The sequence below is a fragment of the Ctenopharyngodon idella genome, chromosome 16, assembly GCF_019924925.1.
Source record: "Ctenopharyngodon idella isolate HZGC_01 chromosome 16, HZGC01, whole genome shotgun sequence".
NCBI classification, from domain to species: Eukaryota; Metazoa; Chordata; class Actinopteri; order Cypriniformes; family Xenocyprididae; genus Ctenopharyngodon; species Ctenopharyngodon idella.
The window spans coordinates 26,570,378-26,589,328 of NC_067235.1; the positions used below are offsets into that span (position 1 = coordinate 26,570,378).

Genomic DNA, 18,951 nt, shown 5'->3' on the forward strand with positions numbered 1-18,951 from the left:
TCATTGGGGTGAAGGTCAGTGACATGACCCACAGAGAGCAACACTAATGTTACTAATCCCATTCACAATTTATGCGGCTGCTAAATTATTCCTTCGTTGGCACCTCGTCCCCACATCTTTTTCATGTACTTGATTATTCCCCTGCACCTCTGATATTGTCTGTCACTGGTTCAGAAAAGCTGTTTCTCACCATACAGAGAGGCCACCAAAAGGTCAGCTTTGGGTCAATAAATCAATTTATTTAAAAGAATATGTTACAATTTATTATAATGCTATGACCAAACATTTTGCTTTTACATTAATTCATGTCAACTTGAGATTTCGATTTCAAAACCTCCTCCAGGTATACCGTTTGTTTTGTTTTATTTGCAGTATGTGCCCTACATTGCTTATTTTTTTTACTACAGTCACTTTGTAAATGTACTTGTGCCTTGTTTTTGAAAAGGTTACCCAAAAACTCACAGCGCTGAAAATACTGTACACAGAGATATTTGTGTTTGAATTCCATATTCAAATAAATTAAAGTTTTAACCAATAGAGAAAAACAACCAGAGCAAACAAACGGAGAGAATGAAAGAGTAAAGAATGAGAGAGGGGGAGAGATAAACACAGACGAAGCTAAAAGTCTCATCTTAAAGTCTATGACAAGCCATCTGACAAGAAAGAAGAGATATTTGATCTGTACGCTTACGCAGAGGCTTTGCATGAATCCCATGATAACCAGCATAACCGTTATATAAGACATCTGTTGTAATTCAACACAACATAAATCCACTGATTTTTCTGTTCAAAGGCGTTGCTCACTCAGTTTGTCTTTTAAAGGAATAATCCTGGTTGAATACTAGCTAATTCATTGTGATTCAGGTCTTTAAAAAAACAACAGAAAACAAAGCTAAAGTCAAGGTTATGGTGGGGCTAATATTTAGAGGATTTAAAAGCAGAAATACAAAGCTTATAAAACATTGATTTCTCTGATCAAACTTGTGTATTATTTGAACTGTGAAGTTGTTCATCACAGTCGTTTTAGAGTTTAAAAGTTATGTTGTAATAGCTACGACATTGTATAGCTGGATATAAAATTACACAGAAAGCGTAAACAATTTGACACACAAAAATTGTGTTAATACACATTATTTGTCTTGTGACTATTAAAACAGTCAGTATTTCCAGACTGGCCCCATTCATTTCCATTATAAGTGCTTCACTGTAACCCAGATTTTTTAAATTACTTTTTGTGGTAATTAACATTGTGGCATTGTATTGAACCAGGAATATTCCTTTTAAGTCAATGAACGTGATGAAACTAATGGAACAATGCAGGACAGAAATGGCATGCTATCAGTCTTTTAACACACATCACACATACATACGTCATTTAAAAAGTGCAAAACATGTCCTGACTGGTCTGGTCTGAAGTGACAGATTTGTATGCGCCTGCGCTACAATAAGTAAAATGGGGTGGGGGGGGGGGGGGGGGGAATAAGAAAAGAGGAAAAAATCAAATGCTCACACACTCACACATGGTTTGATGCAGATGGCTTCCTGTGTGGTCAGAGCCACCTACTGCTGGATGAAGGCATGGCATCCACAACCAAGCAGCCAATTCAGTGCTTCACATTTATAACACTGTTAATACAGCTGAAGTTATATATGAGCAGAGTGAACACCCACACAGAACTGTTACAGATGATTAGTGGGCAGGTGTTTAAGATCGGTGGCCAGACCCACACAGACTCTCTGCAGATTTACAACATTTATAATTCATATTACCCAGCCCTTAAGTGTTCACTTGCTAAATATTTTGCCTAATTTAATCATAAATTAGCTACTAAAAGCACTTTCAGCTGTGTTTAGGTCAATGACATGCAAGAATGTCCATGAAAAAAAAAAAATATATATATTATATATATATATTAATTAGTTTGCAAGATGAGCCTATTAAAATAATCTAACATTGTTAGATTATTCTGGTTAACTTATTTAACATACGGACATTCCCAGTTTTGACAAAAAAAAATTGAAATCAAAATATGGGCTTTGTAATTACAGCAAAAAAAAAAAAAAAAAACCTATATAGCAAATACAAGGGGCTTCTGAATATTGTCAAAAAGGTTGAGAACCACTGATTTATGACATTTTCAAATGAATTATCATTATGTTTCGGAGGGAGTCACATCACATGACATTTTAAATCCTGAACCAAAAAAAAAAAAAAAAAGTTATGTATATATGAGTCGCATTTTTTAACATATTTTGAATAAATAACAGATTTAAAATGAGTGTCACATCATTGACCCGTTTAACACATTTTTACCAGGAGAAAATCCCATTAAAATCTGCACAGAAATTCCATCTGGGCCTGGCGATGGCCAATGCAACCAAATACTGCTTTGGAGAATAAAAGACAAATGAGAGCACGAAAAACAATTAAATTAAAAACCTCAGTTCAGCTAAAGGGCTGAAAATCTGTACAAACCTACTACCAACACTGTGGCAATAGTGAGGTAAGAGACAAATTAATGTGGAAAAGCATGGAAAGTATTGATCTGTCTCTCTTGCCCTCGTTTCTACTCGCTTGAAAAGCTTTTTCTCTTTCCCTCTCTCACTCTGATTGTCCAAGTGGAAAATGAAGTAATGTTTTTGTTTTATATTCCTTTTTTTTTTTAAAGGTGCACTATGTAACTTCTTTTGAAAATGTACAAAATTTATATAATGAGCGAAATCCATCTTCCAAACTGTGTTTTTGTCTTATCCTGAATCACTACGGTACGCCTATAATAAGCGTTTATATTCAGACTATTAGTAGCCCAATACCTGTGTGACTCATTATAGACATATACAGAGAGAAGTAGCTCCGGCCACAATGTTCTTCCGCAAGATGCATGCGGTTTTGTTTTCTAACCGCTAGAGCGCCAAAAGTTACATAGTGTACCTTTAAATTGATACATTCTGAGAGAGCATCTCTGCCCTCACAGGTGCATGTGTTAGTGTCATCATGATGCATTAGTTTCCACGCCTTTAAATTGACGCACGCCCCAGAAGCACAGTTCAGTCTCTCAGTTGTCTGCGTCTGAAGACCTCGTCTTGTGACCAGTCACATGACATGAATTAGTCACAATGCTGGTGCCATGTCAATGACCACGTCCGTCTCCTGGAGCAGCCTTTCAGTGTCGTCTCTCCTGTCCTGAGCTGGCGGTCAACTCCAGTACGTCCAACATAATTCTGTCCAGTCCAATGAAATGGAATGATGGCCTAAGTCTTTAAAAGTCTCTTGTAGTTTCTTATTTTCATCATTGCACTGTAGTTGTGTCATTTCCTGTTTCATATCTTCGTATTTCAGTATGTGTGTATCAGTGGTGGAGTACAAGTAAGCATATGGGACTGGTTTGAAATGTCTCTGTATGTGGCTTTTAGTGTACGTGTGCATGTATTTGAAAATTCAAGAGGAGATGATCTCTTCATTCATGTGCCTCCATCCCTTCTGTGTCTCAACAGCTGGAAGATATTCTGTTAAAGATAGACAGGATTCAGAAGAGCACACATTATGGATGGACATTAAAGTGTTAGTTCACCCAAAAATGAAATTTCTGTCATTAATTACTCACCCTCATGTAGTTCCAATCCTGTAAGACCTTCGTTCATCTTCGGAACACAAATTATTTTGATATTTTTGATTAAATCCAAGAGTTTTTTTTTTTTAATTTTTTTTATCCCCCATAGAAAGCAATGTAATGACGTCATTCAAGGTCCAGAAAAGTAGTAAAGACATTGTTAAAATAGTCATGTAAACTGCGTAGTAGAGACGAATTTGTTGAATAAAGTCATTATTTTTGTTTTGTTTTTGTGCACAAAAAGTATTCTCTTCGCTTCATAACATTAAGGTTGAACCACTGTAGTCACGTTGACTATTTTAACGATGTCTACTTTTCTGGACCTTGAAATATGTAATTATGTTGCTTTCTATGGGGGATCAAAAAAACCTCTTGGATTTAACCAAAAATATCTTATTTGTGATTCCGAAGATAAACGAAGTTCTTACGGGTGTGGAACATCATGAGGGTGAGTAATTAATGACAGAAATTTCATTTTTGGGTGAACTAACCCTTTAAAGTCCACAATTCAATATGGAGGCAGGCAAAGCCTTACCTTACCGCACATACCATCTTTACTGCAGTTTTTATTGTCCTTGTCCGTGGCCTCCTCTTCAACCTGAAAAAATATATCAATCTTATAATAACAGAGCGAAAGGCAAGCAAACACTGATTTAGAACTTAAGTACGCACCTCTTTTCTCCATTTGAGCTCACAGAAGACTCTCTCAAAGCACTCGTGCATGTAGTTGAACTAGAAAAGAGAAGGCATCTTTAGTGCACAAGAATAAATGCAGATTGCAAGATCACATGGACATACGAGACTCACATAAGGAGTGAAGATTTTGACCCAGCGAGGCTTCTTCTCCCCTCGTGCGTACTCGAAACAGAAAGCCATTCCCTCTTCATCCGTGTCCCATCTCTGCATCTCGGACCATTCGAACGCTATCACCTGATTCTGTAACGACACAAATGGCAAATCATTAAGCAATATAAAACTGTCATCTGAACTTATAAAAGTAAGTTACTGAGTGGTATCAACAACATATACTATAATCATTACACCAAGTAAGCAACTTTTCACTCCTTCAAAGCAAACACATTCACCTCTAGAGTGCCATCCTCTGTGCACGCATGGAGCTTAAAGTGGCGGATGCTTATCGCCGTGATGACGTGACCTTTCCTACGTGAGTCACAGGAGCAATGCGGGAAAGTGATCTCATTGTAGCCCTCGCATGTCCTCAGAATACTTAAATACTACAGAGGAAGAAGGTACAGGAAGATTAAGATTAATTTTTCACAATCACTTTTCAATTAGGGATGCACTGATATTAAAAGTTTTTATTATTATCAATGTTGAAAACAGTTGTGCTGCTTCATATTATTTTTTTAAAAAAAACAACAACATTTATTTGAATTATAAATGTTTAGAAATATTTAGTAGCATTTTAAATGTCTTTATAACAATGCAATGTATAAAAAAAAACTAGTTTTATAGATTTGCAAATCTTACATTTAACAGTGTTAATTAAATTATTACAGCTATTAAAGATTAACTTTAAGTGAGTGTTAGATGATGGCAAATATAATCTAATAGTAATAATAGACAAAGTGACAATAACATTCTATTTTTAAAAAATCTAATAAAAAATAATCTAATCTTACAAAAATAGAATATTTGCTGTTAACCTATATATTGTGCATCCTTTTTTTCTTCAAGCCGCTTCAAAAAGAAATTCAGTCATATATTTCTAATGTCGTTCCAAACCTGTACGCTGTTATTTTTTCTATGGAAACAGAAAAATAGTCCACATGACTTGTGTTTGGCATTTAAAGTCTTCTGAATCCTTACGATAGATGTGTGATAAACAGACCGTAATTTAAAGTTAACATTCACTCTCAAACCAAATGTTTAAACGTCATGAGATTTAACCTTCACCATATGTGCAATATTTGATTTGAGAGCTGGATAATTCGAAATTTAAAGGATACCAAGAAAACTTTCTTTTTGCCTTCCACAGAAAACATAACAGCACTCCAGTTTGGAATGACACAATGGTGAGTAAATGATGACAGTTTTCATATTTGGATGAACTATTCCTTTAACCCACAGACCTCCACTAATGCCTCCAATAACTGTGAATTTGCATTGTTTGGTGACTGACCATGGTCATTTTCCTCTGTTCAGTGAGCTTTTGGAGCTGGTAGGATTTTTCTCCCACTTTGATGAATCCCTTTTTCACATCATCCAAAGCCTGAGAGAGAGGACACAAGTAAACACTAGCACAGGCTGAAAACGCATTGCCACAAACACACATTTTCTTGAAAACACACACACAGACCTGATGGAAGCAATAGTTGATAGCCAGCTCGTTGTCATTGAGTAGAATCTCTTCCTCTGTGGTGAAGAGCCACTTGCGGAGCGTGAGGCAGGTGCCTGGGACAGCAGATGTGTAGTTCTGCACATACAGCTTATGTGGAAACTCATTAGGGGCCAGCTTGCGTGCTGAGAGATCGAGAGAGACAGAAATATAGGCGTAGATAAGCAGTAAGAAACCGGGACAGAGAAAGTATGAAAGATGAAGATTCTAGAATATTTAATAAAGTAATAAAGTTGTAAGGATTTTATTATGTACTTCATTTATTATTATATATTACTTAACTTTATATCATTAATATTATATATTTAGATATGAAATTATATATATATATATAAAACTAAACCATTAAAAATTGAGCTTGATGTGAACACAAGACCCTGCTACTTAAACACATGAGTTGAGACATCCTGGTGAAACATGTTCGAAGCTGCTCTATAAAACACCAAATACACAGCACCCACAAACCCTCCTATAAACACTAACTAACTGCTTGGATATTTTGGGAGCAATTACAGATACAAATACAGAAATTTTGTGAAACATCAAATCTTAAAATGTGGATGGGACTTTGAAGTTATTTTGACATGAATCACAAACTCAAACATACTGGCCGAGCACATTTTGCCTTCATTAAGAGACTGGATAAGAAGATTAGTAAACAAAGAGGCTTGTATAATTTAAGAGCCGTGAGCTAACAAACCCCATACATGCAGAGCGCAGACAAGACAATGAAGGACTTAGTGTGTGTGTGTGTGTGTGTGTGTGTGTGTGTGTGTGTGTGTGTGATGTTGAAAAGTGTATTTGATTTAAATACATGTAAGATTAAATATAATTAAAAAAACAACAACTATAAAACAAAGGCTGGTTATGCTTCAGAATAAAAAGGTAATTGATAAAGGATTAAAATAAGAAATACAATTATAATTAAAGCCTTGTATAATGCATTATTAAAGTATTTTAAAATGCATTAATTATTCCATGTAATGCATTGTGTGGTCTCATGATTAATGAGATATTAAAAGCATATAATACAGCTTTAGAAAGACAACCAATTTCAGATGTAACAATGAATCTGTAAATATTATAATGCATTTTAACTGGTTACAATTATTTATGAAAATATATAATGCATTTCATCATACAATTACGAATACATTATGAAGTGTTACCAAAATACATTTACAGTCTGGGAAATAAAGTCACAAATGTGAGATTTAAAGTTAAAATTTACATTTATTTCTTAATCTTTTAAATAGGTTTCCATAAAAATCCTAGTTACATGAAAAAGATATGAAAAACTACAAAACTTGAACATACCCAGTTCGTTACAAGAAATGATGACAGAAACAGTTCTACTTGGGGTAAAATGGTTCGTGTTAAAAAAAATAAAAAAAGATCTGCCACACACAGTTCGATGCATGTTTGTATTGCATTTCATCTCATATCTTAGGATGCACCTAAAAGTATGAATATTAAATGTGAATGAATTGCGAGGTGTCCATTTTCAAGGGTAATTATGGTAAATCTGCATCAGTGAATTGGTGTACATTTAGATAGAAGAAAAAGAAACAACAAATCTGTTTAACAATGAATTAAAGTACACTTGATATAACTTGAGGAGAGCAAGAAAAAATTGCTTAATTATTTTGACTGACAAAAGCTTCATTTTTTTGTGATTTGCTTTACTTAAAGTGCCCCCTTTATGCTCTTTCTAATATAACCTTTCATCCAATGTGTAATGTAGCTGTTTGTGAATGTAAAAGGTCTGCAAAGTCTGTATGACAAAAAAAAAAAAAAAAAAGTTTTCTCCTAAAATAAAAAATCTATTCTGAACTGAAAAAACGAGTCGTCAGTAATGCCAGTTTGATGTTACTTACCTATGTCACAACATAACACATTAGCATAATACCAGCCTGTGGTTTTCATTGGCTGCCCACATCTACTTTGACCCGCCCTCAAACACTGTAGTTGTTGCTGAGGCCTTAAAGACGCTTTGAATTCACTTTGCATGCAGTTTCAAAGGATGAGGACTCGTATTGGAATTGATAAGGAAAAAACAGACGTAATTTTTTCTGTTCCTTTCTCTGTGTACCAAGCACTGAGGAAGCCACCGGAGCTGAAAATTAAATATGGTAATAGGCGTTTCATTTCAGACACGTGCTGAAAGCAGTCGACCAATCACAACAGACTGGGCCATCTGGCCAATCAGAGCAGCTTTGTGGTAAGGAGGGGTTTAGTGAGACTGAATCTTCGAACAAACTGTTTTCAGAGTTTTTGAGAAATTAGGTGCTGTGCAATGTATTTTATGAAAATATTAAAGTGTTTTTTTGACCTTTGATGCATGTAAATCTATTATACGAGACCTCCAAAACAAAATTAGGAACCTTTAAATAGCATAATAGGGGCACTTTATCATCAAACCTACACTTTACCTACACAGGGAAAACTAATCAGACAATAATGATTTGAGTTAGTATTAAATACATCTCTCATTTCTGCCATGTGATTCTGAACCTTCATGGTGTTTACTAGTTTGTCATAATGATCTTTGTGACAACATGTTCATATCTGTTTTATTTAAATTGCAATAAATGTTAACATTGACATAAATGTTTGTCAGCAATTTCACAGAGCATTCCATTTTGTTGCCACACATGGCTTAACACCTTTAGAAGTGTGTACAATGTGCTCTTTGGAACCAGCTGATCATGGTGTTCAAATATTTTTATTGACCAAAATTAAAAAAATCTGAACCATTACACACCTAGTTACTAGTATTACTAAACAGGCATATAACACTCATGCAGGAGAAATGATAAAGAGGAGCTCTTACCAAAGGAGTGGTTAATGACTTCAAACAGAGCAAAATAACTTGCAGTAATGCTGTCCATCCCAATCTTTGTTACTACAGCCTGAAAAAAGAGAGAGACGGAGAATAAATTAAATATTTGGATTTGGAAACTGATGCATTTGCTATATTGTCAAATGAATTAAATACAGTACCTGGTAGACCTGGTCTGTTGTGCAATTCTTTCGCACCCGGACTGTAACTGTAGTTTTGTCTGGCATGGCTATCCTTAGCTCCACATCAGAAACACCATTATAGTTCTAGGAGAAATGAGAGAGGGACCTAAAAATACAGTACTGCTTGTCCATTGTGTGCCTGAGAGACACCCTGACAAAGTACAGACTCACACTCACAGCTGAGCAATAGAACATGCAAATGGGTTCACAAATAACAACATGACTGCCACATTTTTAAATGCTGCTTTTTCATGCTGAATAAATACATGAAGATCCTCAACAAATTAAACAGATAAAAGACCAGATTCATCTGTTTTGGAAAGACATACAGGCATTTTTAAGCCCCGGGAGGACTGTTCAGAATAACTTTTTTCCTTGAAATTTTATTTTCTTATTTCATACTTTAATTTCTCTCTCTCTTTTTTTTTTTTTTAAACAATGTTCTATTATTGCCTGCAGCTGACCTGCTAATGCTTTGGTATTATAAATGTAGAGTTGCTGTCATGTCAATAAAGCCATGCATATGAAAGACAGAGAGGGCGAGAAAAGTGACTCTCTGACAGGATAGCTGGATGGATGGATGAATGGATAGACTGACAGACAGACAGACTTATTAGTTTCGGGGCCATTAGGGGGAGTAAGATCATTTGAAGGCAGTGGTTCTTAACCTTTTTGACTTCAAGGCCCCCCACTGTCAAAAGCAATATTTGAAGGCCTCTCAAGATATTCTTATACTTCTGTTATAATGGCATAGCTATTCATTTTCAACGTTTTTATTTATAGAAAGTAAAAGTCATGCTTTACACTTTTTATTACCAATGAATTTACATTACTTATTACTTTTCTGTTTTCTAATCAGTCCCTCCAGTTTTCCGCGATTACGTGAATGCTGAAAACAACACGAAATCAACAAAATGTCGCATTTTTTGCGATCTTGCATAATTCGCCATTTCACCACAAAATAAACTGCAAATATTAAACAATCTCACAAACAATAAATTATCTAATCGAATTATATGCATAATCATAATGCATATCCAAGTTGTAATGCATTATTTGGACGAGGATACAAATGCTGCGTACGTTATGTCAGTGAGTAATCTGTGTGAAACAGCAAAAGCGAACCTTTCTCACCTGCCATGGTCTAGTCGAAGCTATTAAGAAACATGGATGAATGACCAAATAAAAGTATGATATGCTTGATAGTACTTAAAATAGTTATTAAAAGCGCAGTATACCATGAAAGAGAACTCAATTAGGTACTGACATACTGACCGATGTCAGACTGGCTGCGGATTTCTGTGCGCTTTTGCCGCCTGTCAGAGAGTGTGTACCGAATGGTGTTCTCTTTCTATGCTCATTGTGCTTGAATGGTTAAATACACACATAATTATGTCCATATGGTCAGTATTGGATCCGCACATTGTAGGTCTTAAAGTGACGGTAACCTAATATACCCGCTGCTGTCTGTGTCGTTAATGTTAAACAATAACAGGAAAAAAAAAAAAAAAAAAAAAACAGCACTTAAACTTAAAGCACTGTTTGTATCTGAATCTTTATGCTGTATTTATTTCTGCTATTGTCACTTGTTTCTTTGTTTTTATTTTATTACTGACTGTTTACTTGATTATTTGAGAACATTTTACTTATATTAGGCAAGTATTTGTTTTGCTATGGATTGCTCACAAGATTTTGGTGTGTCCACCAAAGCTTTTTTTCCCCAAATGCTAGCAAATTTTTCCAATTGTTATCTACGGAGCCCCTCACATGACATGCAGGAAAAAAAGAAATAGTAGGCTAAATGGTGCGCAGGCTTTACTAAGTCATTCCCTCGATTTACTAAATCATGCGCACGCTTTACTAAGTCGTTCCCTCGATTTATAAATCATGCACATGACTTACTAATTCGTTCCCTCGATTTGCTAGATCATGTACACGATTTAGCAAATTGAGGGAACGAAACAGTAAGTCATGCGTACGATTTAGTAAATCGAGGGAATGACTTAGTAAAGCATGCACACAATTTACTTTTTTCCCTGCATGTCACGTGCAGGGCTCCGTAGTTTTCAATGGGAGCAGAGCATTTTTAAAACGGCAGCAGCGTGACGAGGCACTGAGCATCTATTTCACGCTGAACGCTCTGCATTTTTAAGCAGTCGCCGAGAGTTGAAGAATGTTCAACTTTGGGTAAAACGCAGCACTCATCACTGTCACTTTTTACCCAATCACAGTGGAAGAGGGGCGGGACAAATGCCACATCGACCAACCGCCACATCCTGCTGCAACAGGCAACAAGCAAAAATTGGAACAAAATAATTTAAAACAAGAGCCAGAGCAATTGTATCAAATGCATTGTATCAACATTTTTATATAGAAACAATACAGAAGCAAACTATGCGTGAAATGAGATACTAGTAACACTTCTGTGGATATTCCGTATAGCAAGCAAAGCGTCTCAACTTAAAAAAAGAAAGAAAAAAAAAAACACTTTGCTGCCAAAGAGCTCTCAAGTGCCCGCAGCTAGGAGTTTTCAGCTGGCCAAAAATGTTTTGGTGGACACACGGCCTAAGTGATTATGTTATTAAAGCTAGATAGTAGGCCTACACCACCACAGCTAGCTATCTGATAGCCTAACAATTTAAAAATATATATATATTATTATTATCAATATTATTATTATGCACACCTGTGTAATGAATAATTAAACTCACCTGTGGTTGAATTCTTGTTAAATTAGACATTTGTTGTCTAAAATTTAGCTTTGCTCCAGAGACTTTCAGTGGGGTGTACTCATTTTTGCATCAACCTAATTTGAGTAAAAATTTTGTTCTCCAAGTTATATTATTAACCTTGCTTTCATGTTATAAGTTAAACAGATGTTATATTAAACTTAGTCTTGTCAACATTTTGGAAATTGTTTTCGTGTTCATTGAGATATTGTTTAAAATGTTACTTTTCAAAGGGGGTGTACTCATTTACGCTGAACACTAAACTCTAACCCTTCCCAGTGAAACTGGCTGCAGGGAGGGATTTGCGCTGAACTGGTTAGGGGAAAAAAAGACAAGCCTTGCAAACTATCCTAACTCAAACTTCCAGGGAAAATGTTTTTTAAATAAAGACTGGAACAGTTGTCGGAAGCTTAATGATAGTGACGTTGAAATCGTGCGACCACAGTGTAGTTCGTTTATAGCCTACATTTAGCTTTTACTTCTGCCGATTGTATTTAAGCTTTAAAATTCATAAAAGTTGTGTTCATTTATGAAGATTATCATGATAAACAAAATGTGTAAGAATCATAAATGTGTTGTTTTTGATGGTCACACTAATCCAAAAGCCAATGGAAAAATCCTATTGAATTTTTGTCGAGGGAACCAGCGTGATGCTAACTTCTGGGTTGGCCTATAAAAACACATCACTGCAGTGCTCCTTGTCTTTTAGTCTGTTGGGCATGAAATAGCACAAACAGGGAAAAATGGAATAAAATAAAACAGGGCATAAAACCTTTTTATCATCATAAGATGCTTAAAATCAGGCCTTCCTACCCCAGAGGACAAACTCTGCATGTCCAGACAGAGTGGTCATGTGATGACTGAGGATGAATGGCACCAGACATTCCCCATGGTACACAGATACTTCCCATTTCTGTTTTCAATCACCCAATGAGTATAACCACACCAAACAACCTCTAAGCTATCCATCCTCCTATATCAGATGACCCTAAGGGCAAACTTTGGGTAGACTTTGGATAAATATCAGATGGAAAGTCACGGTTTGCCTTTTATACATGAGATACACCCCAGTCTGCAGGACGTAACGATCAACAGTAAGTTCTTTTTGTACGCTTTTATACAGTTATAGTTACAAACTCTATAGCAATACTACAATTACTGTGATCTGATAACTTGACAGCCCTAATATACACAATGCCTTACCTCATCAGACTCTGACAAAAACTCCTGCATGATGTCGCTCTCCCCGATTACCCGAACAGAACATACTGGTGAGATGAAGAGGGAACAGCAAAAAAAAAAAAAAAAAAATAGACAGAGAATGTTGGAAACATCTGTAAACAGTTATTTTCTAGATTTTCATCTCCTTCCTGTCGTCCCCCCTTACCTTTCTCCAAGTATTCCTCCAGCCCCCGTCTGCGAGCGTCTAGCTGTTGCTCAGACAGGGAGAAAGGCCATTTCCCTGGGAGCTTGGGAAATGCAAAGTTAGCAAACTCCCTCTTCAGATTCTGATGCAAGATGGCAAACTCTCGATAGCGCTTCGAGCACAACTGCCTGCCTGCCATGTACACATTGTAGACCTGACACACACACACACACAACCCTTTTAAAAATGATCCTGAAATTACCACAGAAAAAAAATATCAGACTGAACAAGAAGCGTAAGCAGGCACAGTGGATAAAACACTCACAACAAACTTCTCCCCATTCTGCTCCACATGTTTGTAGGTGGGCACGGAGATGGGCACGGCCTGCTTGTCACTGTAGTCATAGCAAGACTGCGAAGAGCCATCGTCCCCAGGATCAAGACTGTCCGTCTCTGGCTGAGGAACCGACAGGACGGCCAAGACCAACTCTTTCTCTCCTGCTCGGATGAGATCCACCACCTGCTTATGAGTGGCCCCTTCCACATTTACCCCATTTCTGCAGATCGAAAAGAAGAGAGAAGGATCTGGTTACAGAATTAAGCTTTTACTCTCAGTCAGTACTTTATACCAATGTGACATTCAGTGGTTAATGCTATAAATCTTGCCTTACCAGGACCTATTAGAAGGTTAAGGTCAGATCAGATATCTCTTAATCCTGAATTACTACTTAGGTGGAGTTTCTGGAGCTCCTATTTTATGGTCTAATCTTTTCAAGACTCAACAATAAGGATGTGGGAGAGTTTTGGTTCAGTTGACGGAACAGTTACTTGCCCTTTCAAGCCAGTGCTGTGATGCCACTGAAAATTTTACATTCGTTGATCCTGTACAACCATTTTATGCCTTGCCAGCAAGAAAACCAAACATTTCAATTAGCATCAATCTAGCTGGTTAACGTAGATTTTTTTTTCTTTTTTTTTTAAAAATTACTTTAAAAAAAAAAAAAAAGCATCAGTAAGAAAGTGTTAAAAAAATACTAACCAAAATTTGCATCCTATGCCATTTTTCAGCAAGTGTATTTACCAATATAGAATTACATTACAACTGTATAATATCCAGTTTGTTACAAGTTTTATTTTTGTAAAAATGTATTACTGTTCAAAAGTTTGGGGCCAGTAAGATTAATTAATAATTTTATTCAGCAAGGATGCATTTAACTGATTGAAAGTGACAGTTAAGACGTTTACATTGTTACAAAAAATGTCTATTTGTTCTTCTATTTAAAGAATCCTGAAAAAATGTTTCCACAAAAATATTTAGCAGCACAACTGTTTTCAACATGGATAATAAGAAGAAATTTTTCTTGAGAACAAAATTAGTAAATCAGCACATTAGTATGTTTCTGAAGGATCATGTGACACTGAAGACTGGCGTAATGATGCTGAAAATTCAGCTTTGCCATCAAAGAAATAAATAACATTTTAAAATGTATTCAAATAGAATAGATATTTTAAATTGGAATAATATTTCACAATATTCTGAATAAAAGAATACTCTGAGAAAATAAAAATATGTCATTTTAATAAAACTAAAAATAAAACTAATCCTTCCTTTGTGGCCAGAGAAAATGTTGGCAGGTCAAATAGAAATATGAACTACTGGCCCAACTGATTAGTAGTAAAAAAAAAAAAAAAAAAAAAAAAAAAAAACAACAACACTATATATTTCAGCTCTGCTAAAAGTCAAGTTTGATTAAAAAAAAAAAAAAAAAAAAAAAAGTTCTCAAGAGATGACTGAGCAGGTCTCACTTACTCAAAGTCTCACATCTTCTGCCCTGATAACCTGAGTTTGACCTCAAAATCTCTATTCTATGTGGTTGATGCGTGCAAGATATCGGTCTGACTGTAATGCAGGTTTCAGACATCGTTCAGGGCAGAAAACAAACACTGATACCCCAAAGCGAACATGTGGTCCAAAGTGAGCCGAAGGGTTTCAGCAAAAACAATGCAGTAAAATCACTACAACAAAGTACTTAAGAGTTACTCAACAGCAATCAGCAGTGCATTGACATACTCTCTCACTCGTCTGTTTCTCGTAGACACTCAAATACGCTCGAAGTCAGCCACTCAAAGAGCTCCACTGAGCGCTCACTTTTCCTCCTTACTGTACATAAAAGAGCGGTAAATATCACGCCAATGAATCATAGTTTTGTGTTGCCCATGGAAGCATCTCAACCGTGGCTCCAACCTACAGTTTGTCCTTACAGCATCTCCCTCTTTTTACCACTCTATAACAGGGATTCTCAACTCTGGCCAATAATAATAATAATTCGTTACATTTATATAACGCTTTTCTGGGTACTCAAAGCACTTTACATATGGAAGGGGGAATCTCCTCAACCACCACCAACGTGCAGCATCCACCTGGATGATATGCAACGGCAGCCATATTGCGCCAGAACGCCCACCACACACCAGCTTACTGGTGGAGACCGAGTGATGAAGCCAATCAGTATATGGGGATGATTAGGAGGCCATGATTGACAGAGGACAATGAGCTAATTGGGCCAGGATGTCAGGGTTACACCCCTACTCTTTTCGAAGGACATCCTGGGATTTTTAATGACCACAGAGAGTCAGGACCTTGGTTTAACGTCTCATCCGAAGGACGGTGCTTTTTGACAGTAGTGTCCCCGTCACTATACTGGGGCGTTAGGACCCACACAGACCACAGGGTGAGCACCCCCTGCTGGCTTCACTAACACCTCTTCCAGCAGCAACCTAGTTTTCCCAGGAGGCCTCCCACCCAGGTACTAACCAGGCTTAGCCCTGCTTAGCTTCAGTGGGAATCCAGTCTTGGGCTACAGGGTGATATGGCAGATGGCAACACTTTGTTTCAGTTTAATATATATATATATATATATATATATTATATATGTGTGTGTGTGTGTGTGTGTTTATAACACAGCAACCAGGGAGCAATTTGAAGGTCTGGGTATTGATAGAGGTTTTCAGATTCAATATTGATTCTGATTCAGTCAGGTGTATTTGAAGTTTTTTCTCTCTCTGCTAAAGGCGCAGTCACATTTCCCATTGTTCAGTGAATCTTCGCAGACTAAATACAGTTGTTTCAATAGGAATCCATGGGATCTGCAATTTCAAGTAAGGGCAAATAATTTCTCCATGCAGATTTTACTTTTTTTTTTTTTTCAGATTTTTTAACTTGGCCTTTTGAAATCATTGAAAGAATTGTCTCATAAGAGTTTGTTTGTGAATCAGCAGACAAAATACGCAAATCATTTCTTGTGATTATTTCAAGGTACAGTCTTTTTTTTGCATCCCATTAAATAGAGAATGCAAACTCACATTCACAACTAATATATATATATATATATATATATATATACACACACACACACACATTACAAAACTATTAATGAAATAAGGCCCAAACTATGCAGTTAAGTTAATTATTTCAGTGGAACAAAGAGACATCTTGTACAAATACTGTACAGCCACTAAAAGCAAGCATAGTTTAAAAGTTTGCTCTTTGGAGTTTACAAATAGATATCAGGATTATTCAAATGAAGAAAATGTATACTTTTACCCAGTCCTATCAATTTGAGGTGCACGTATCTGAGTTGGAGATTATAAGATGGATGAGCAATGTTTTGTCTGCTTTTCTGTCCTGAGTTTACACTGACTGATGCTGATGCTGAGCTCTGTCACCTTCAACGCCACGGAAACCACTTGTCACCATAGCAACCTATGCCAGCATCAATGAGGTGCCCTGTGAATATTAACATGCAAAACCGGAACCGCTCCAGTGCAGATTTGAGACACAATAACATCAACAAATATTAAATCGCAACAAAATATAACCCAGACATTCCTTCTAACATCCTATAATGTAGTCCACAGACAACAAGTCTGCAGTTACATAATCATGCTGCAAATGTTTGAGATCACCACGGTTATAAAAAGGATGTGCCGATCACTGAGGAGTCTGCGAATAAAAGCTATTGTTTGCCCAATTGTCCATTGAGATTTATTTTGATTTTGACCCAGTATTGCTCAGAACAGTGCGCAGTCAAGATGAGAAGGAATGAGAGAGCTTGTCTGTTCACGGTGCTGTATGTGACCTGAATCTGCAATGAAGACAAACACGTCCAAACACAAACCTCCTTTATCTGGTGGAAATGAAGCAGCCATTCACGCAGAGACATACACCGATGCATATGACAGGCAGAGACACTGTGTGCAAAGAGATGTTAAAGGGATAGTTTAGCCATAAATGAAAAGCATGTCATCGTTTACTCACCCTCATGTTTTTCCAAACCCATATGACTTACTATCTTCGGAGGAATGTAATAAAAGAGATTTGCCTGAATGTGACAGCCTCCATTCACTTTCAATTAATCTTTTTCCATACAATAAATGAAAGTGAAGCGGTCATTCTGGTCTATGAAAAAAAGTCATACAGGTTTGGAAAAACATGAGGGTCAGTGAATGATGACATCATGAATGAGCCAAATTCTGTGACTGACTGCAATTAGGTGTCTATTAAATTAGTCTATAAAATCAGCTTCTAAAAATAATATTTGTTAAACAACTATATGGGATGATTGTGATGCTAGATGTTGAATGACAAGCTCTGATGTGTTTAGAATATGAAATCCTTCACATAAACTGTAACCAAGTGGACAGATATGTTTTCAGTGAAGCAACATTCACATTTTTGTATGCCATATAAATGTTATGTATTTTGAATATACAGTATATTTCGCGACTTAACAGATGATATGTTGTACTGCAGTGACATGGCTGGCTAACTTTCAGCTACTCCAATATATATCAACCCACTTATTACCCAGGTTTGCAGTTGTACTGGATTACAGCGTAATTTCTCTTATAGTAAGCCTTTAAGTGACTCAGAAACACTGTTGCCTCTCGCCTCTGGTGTTTAGGACCAAATTAGGTCCCTTTCTGTTTAATAAGGGACGACGGTGGAGGTGTCCACAGATTATTTACATATAAACTTACACTTCAAGAATACGGTCGCCCTTTGAGATTCCAGCTCGATCTGCCGCGCCGCCCGGTAACACGGCGCTGACGTGCTGCAGCGGGGCGTAAAGTTCGCCGTTGATGCTCCTCAACTGCCCTCCTTCGCTCACTTGCCCGCGGACATTGAAGCCGTAGCCCGAGTCCGACTTGACGATGCGGACCAGCCGAGGCCCGGAGGTGACCGTGGTCGCGACGAGGCCGCCGGCGCAAGTCCCCGAGCTCATACCAGAGCCGTTGCGAGCCGCCGAGTGAAGCGTGGAAGGGGCAGCGGAGCGAGTGCCTTCTCCTTCGACAACATCTGCCATCTTTATTTGAAGAAATCCTGCCTCCACAGCGGGTTCGGGCGCCGAAGTGCTACATGAGCTTATTGGCTGGCGGAGTGCGTCAGACTCCAGACGGGAAAGACTGACGCCAAACCGCCCCCATCACGAGACACTGCTGCATTTGCGTGCCTTGAAAGTTACTTCTAGCACGTAACAACAAAACAGTGCACCATGGGACATGTAGTGCGGAATATGTATGGCGGTTACTGGACAATGAGGACATTTAGATGTTTTTGACTTTTCATTTCACTGCATGTTTTGCATAGATTCTAGTTCTATTAATAATAGAAAATATATTTTATGTAGAATATATACTTCTAAAAAATATAATATTTTTATTTAATTAGCCTAGTCAATTACTCAAATTTACAACTAGCCAATAAAACTAAATTTGTTAAGTTGTTATTTTTACGAAATATTAAAAAGTATTCCATACTAGATATGTCAACAGTTAATTTTTTTCTACTGTTCCTTAAAC

General features: G+C 36.9%; 1 protein-coding gene across 2 annotated transcripts; it reads right to left on the reverse strand.

Annotated features, from left to right (window-relative positions):
• Positions 1-218: 218 nt before the first annotated feature.
• On the reverse strand, positions 219-18,598 carry snx27b (sorting nexin 27b). Of its 2 annotated transcripts, none has more exons than XM_051866766.1 (13): positions 18,130-18,598; positions 13,415-13,646; positions 13,111-13,303; positions 12,927-12,991; positions 8,974-9,078; positions 8,804-8,882; positions 5,932-6,095; positions 5,755-5,844; positions 4,697-4,846; positions 4,419-4,547; positions 4,284-4,343; positions 4,147-4,209; positions 219-3,507 (listed from the first exon to the last, which is right to left on the reverse strand). In XM_051866766.1, the coding sequence occupies exons 1-13, from the start codon at positions 18,453-18,455 to the stop codon at positions 3,463-3,465; spliced, it is 1,701 nt and encodes a 566-aa protein (XP_051722726.1). In that variant the 5' UTR covers positions 18,456-18,598; the 3' UTR covers positions 219-3,462. The 2 variants fall into 2 exon arrangements, with proteins under 2 accessions (XP_051722726.1, XP_051722725.1); XM_051866765.1 differs by having other exon boundaries at positions 4,161-4,209; positions 18,130-18,596.
• Positions 18,599-18,951: the final 353 nt, after the last annotated feature.

Coding starts and splice junctions, on each gene's coding strand:
- snx27b (XM_051866765.1), bottom strand. CDS start 18,455: ATGGCAGATGTTGTCGAAGGAGAAGGCACTCGCTCCGCTGCCCCTTCC. Junction 4,847..5,754: donor AACAGAGGAAAATGACCATG/GTCAGTCACCAA, acceptor CTTCCTCTGTAG/TATTTAAGTATTCTGAGGAC. Junction 4,210..4,283: donor AGCTCAAATGGAGAAAAGAG/GTGCGTACTTAA, acceptor ATATTTTTTCAG/GTTGAAGAGGAGGCCACGGA.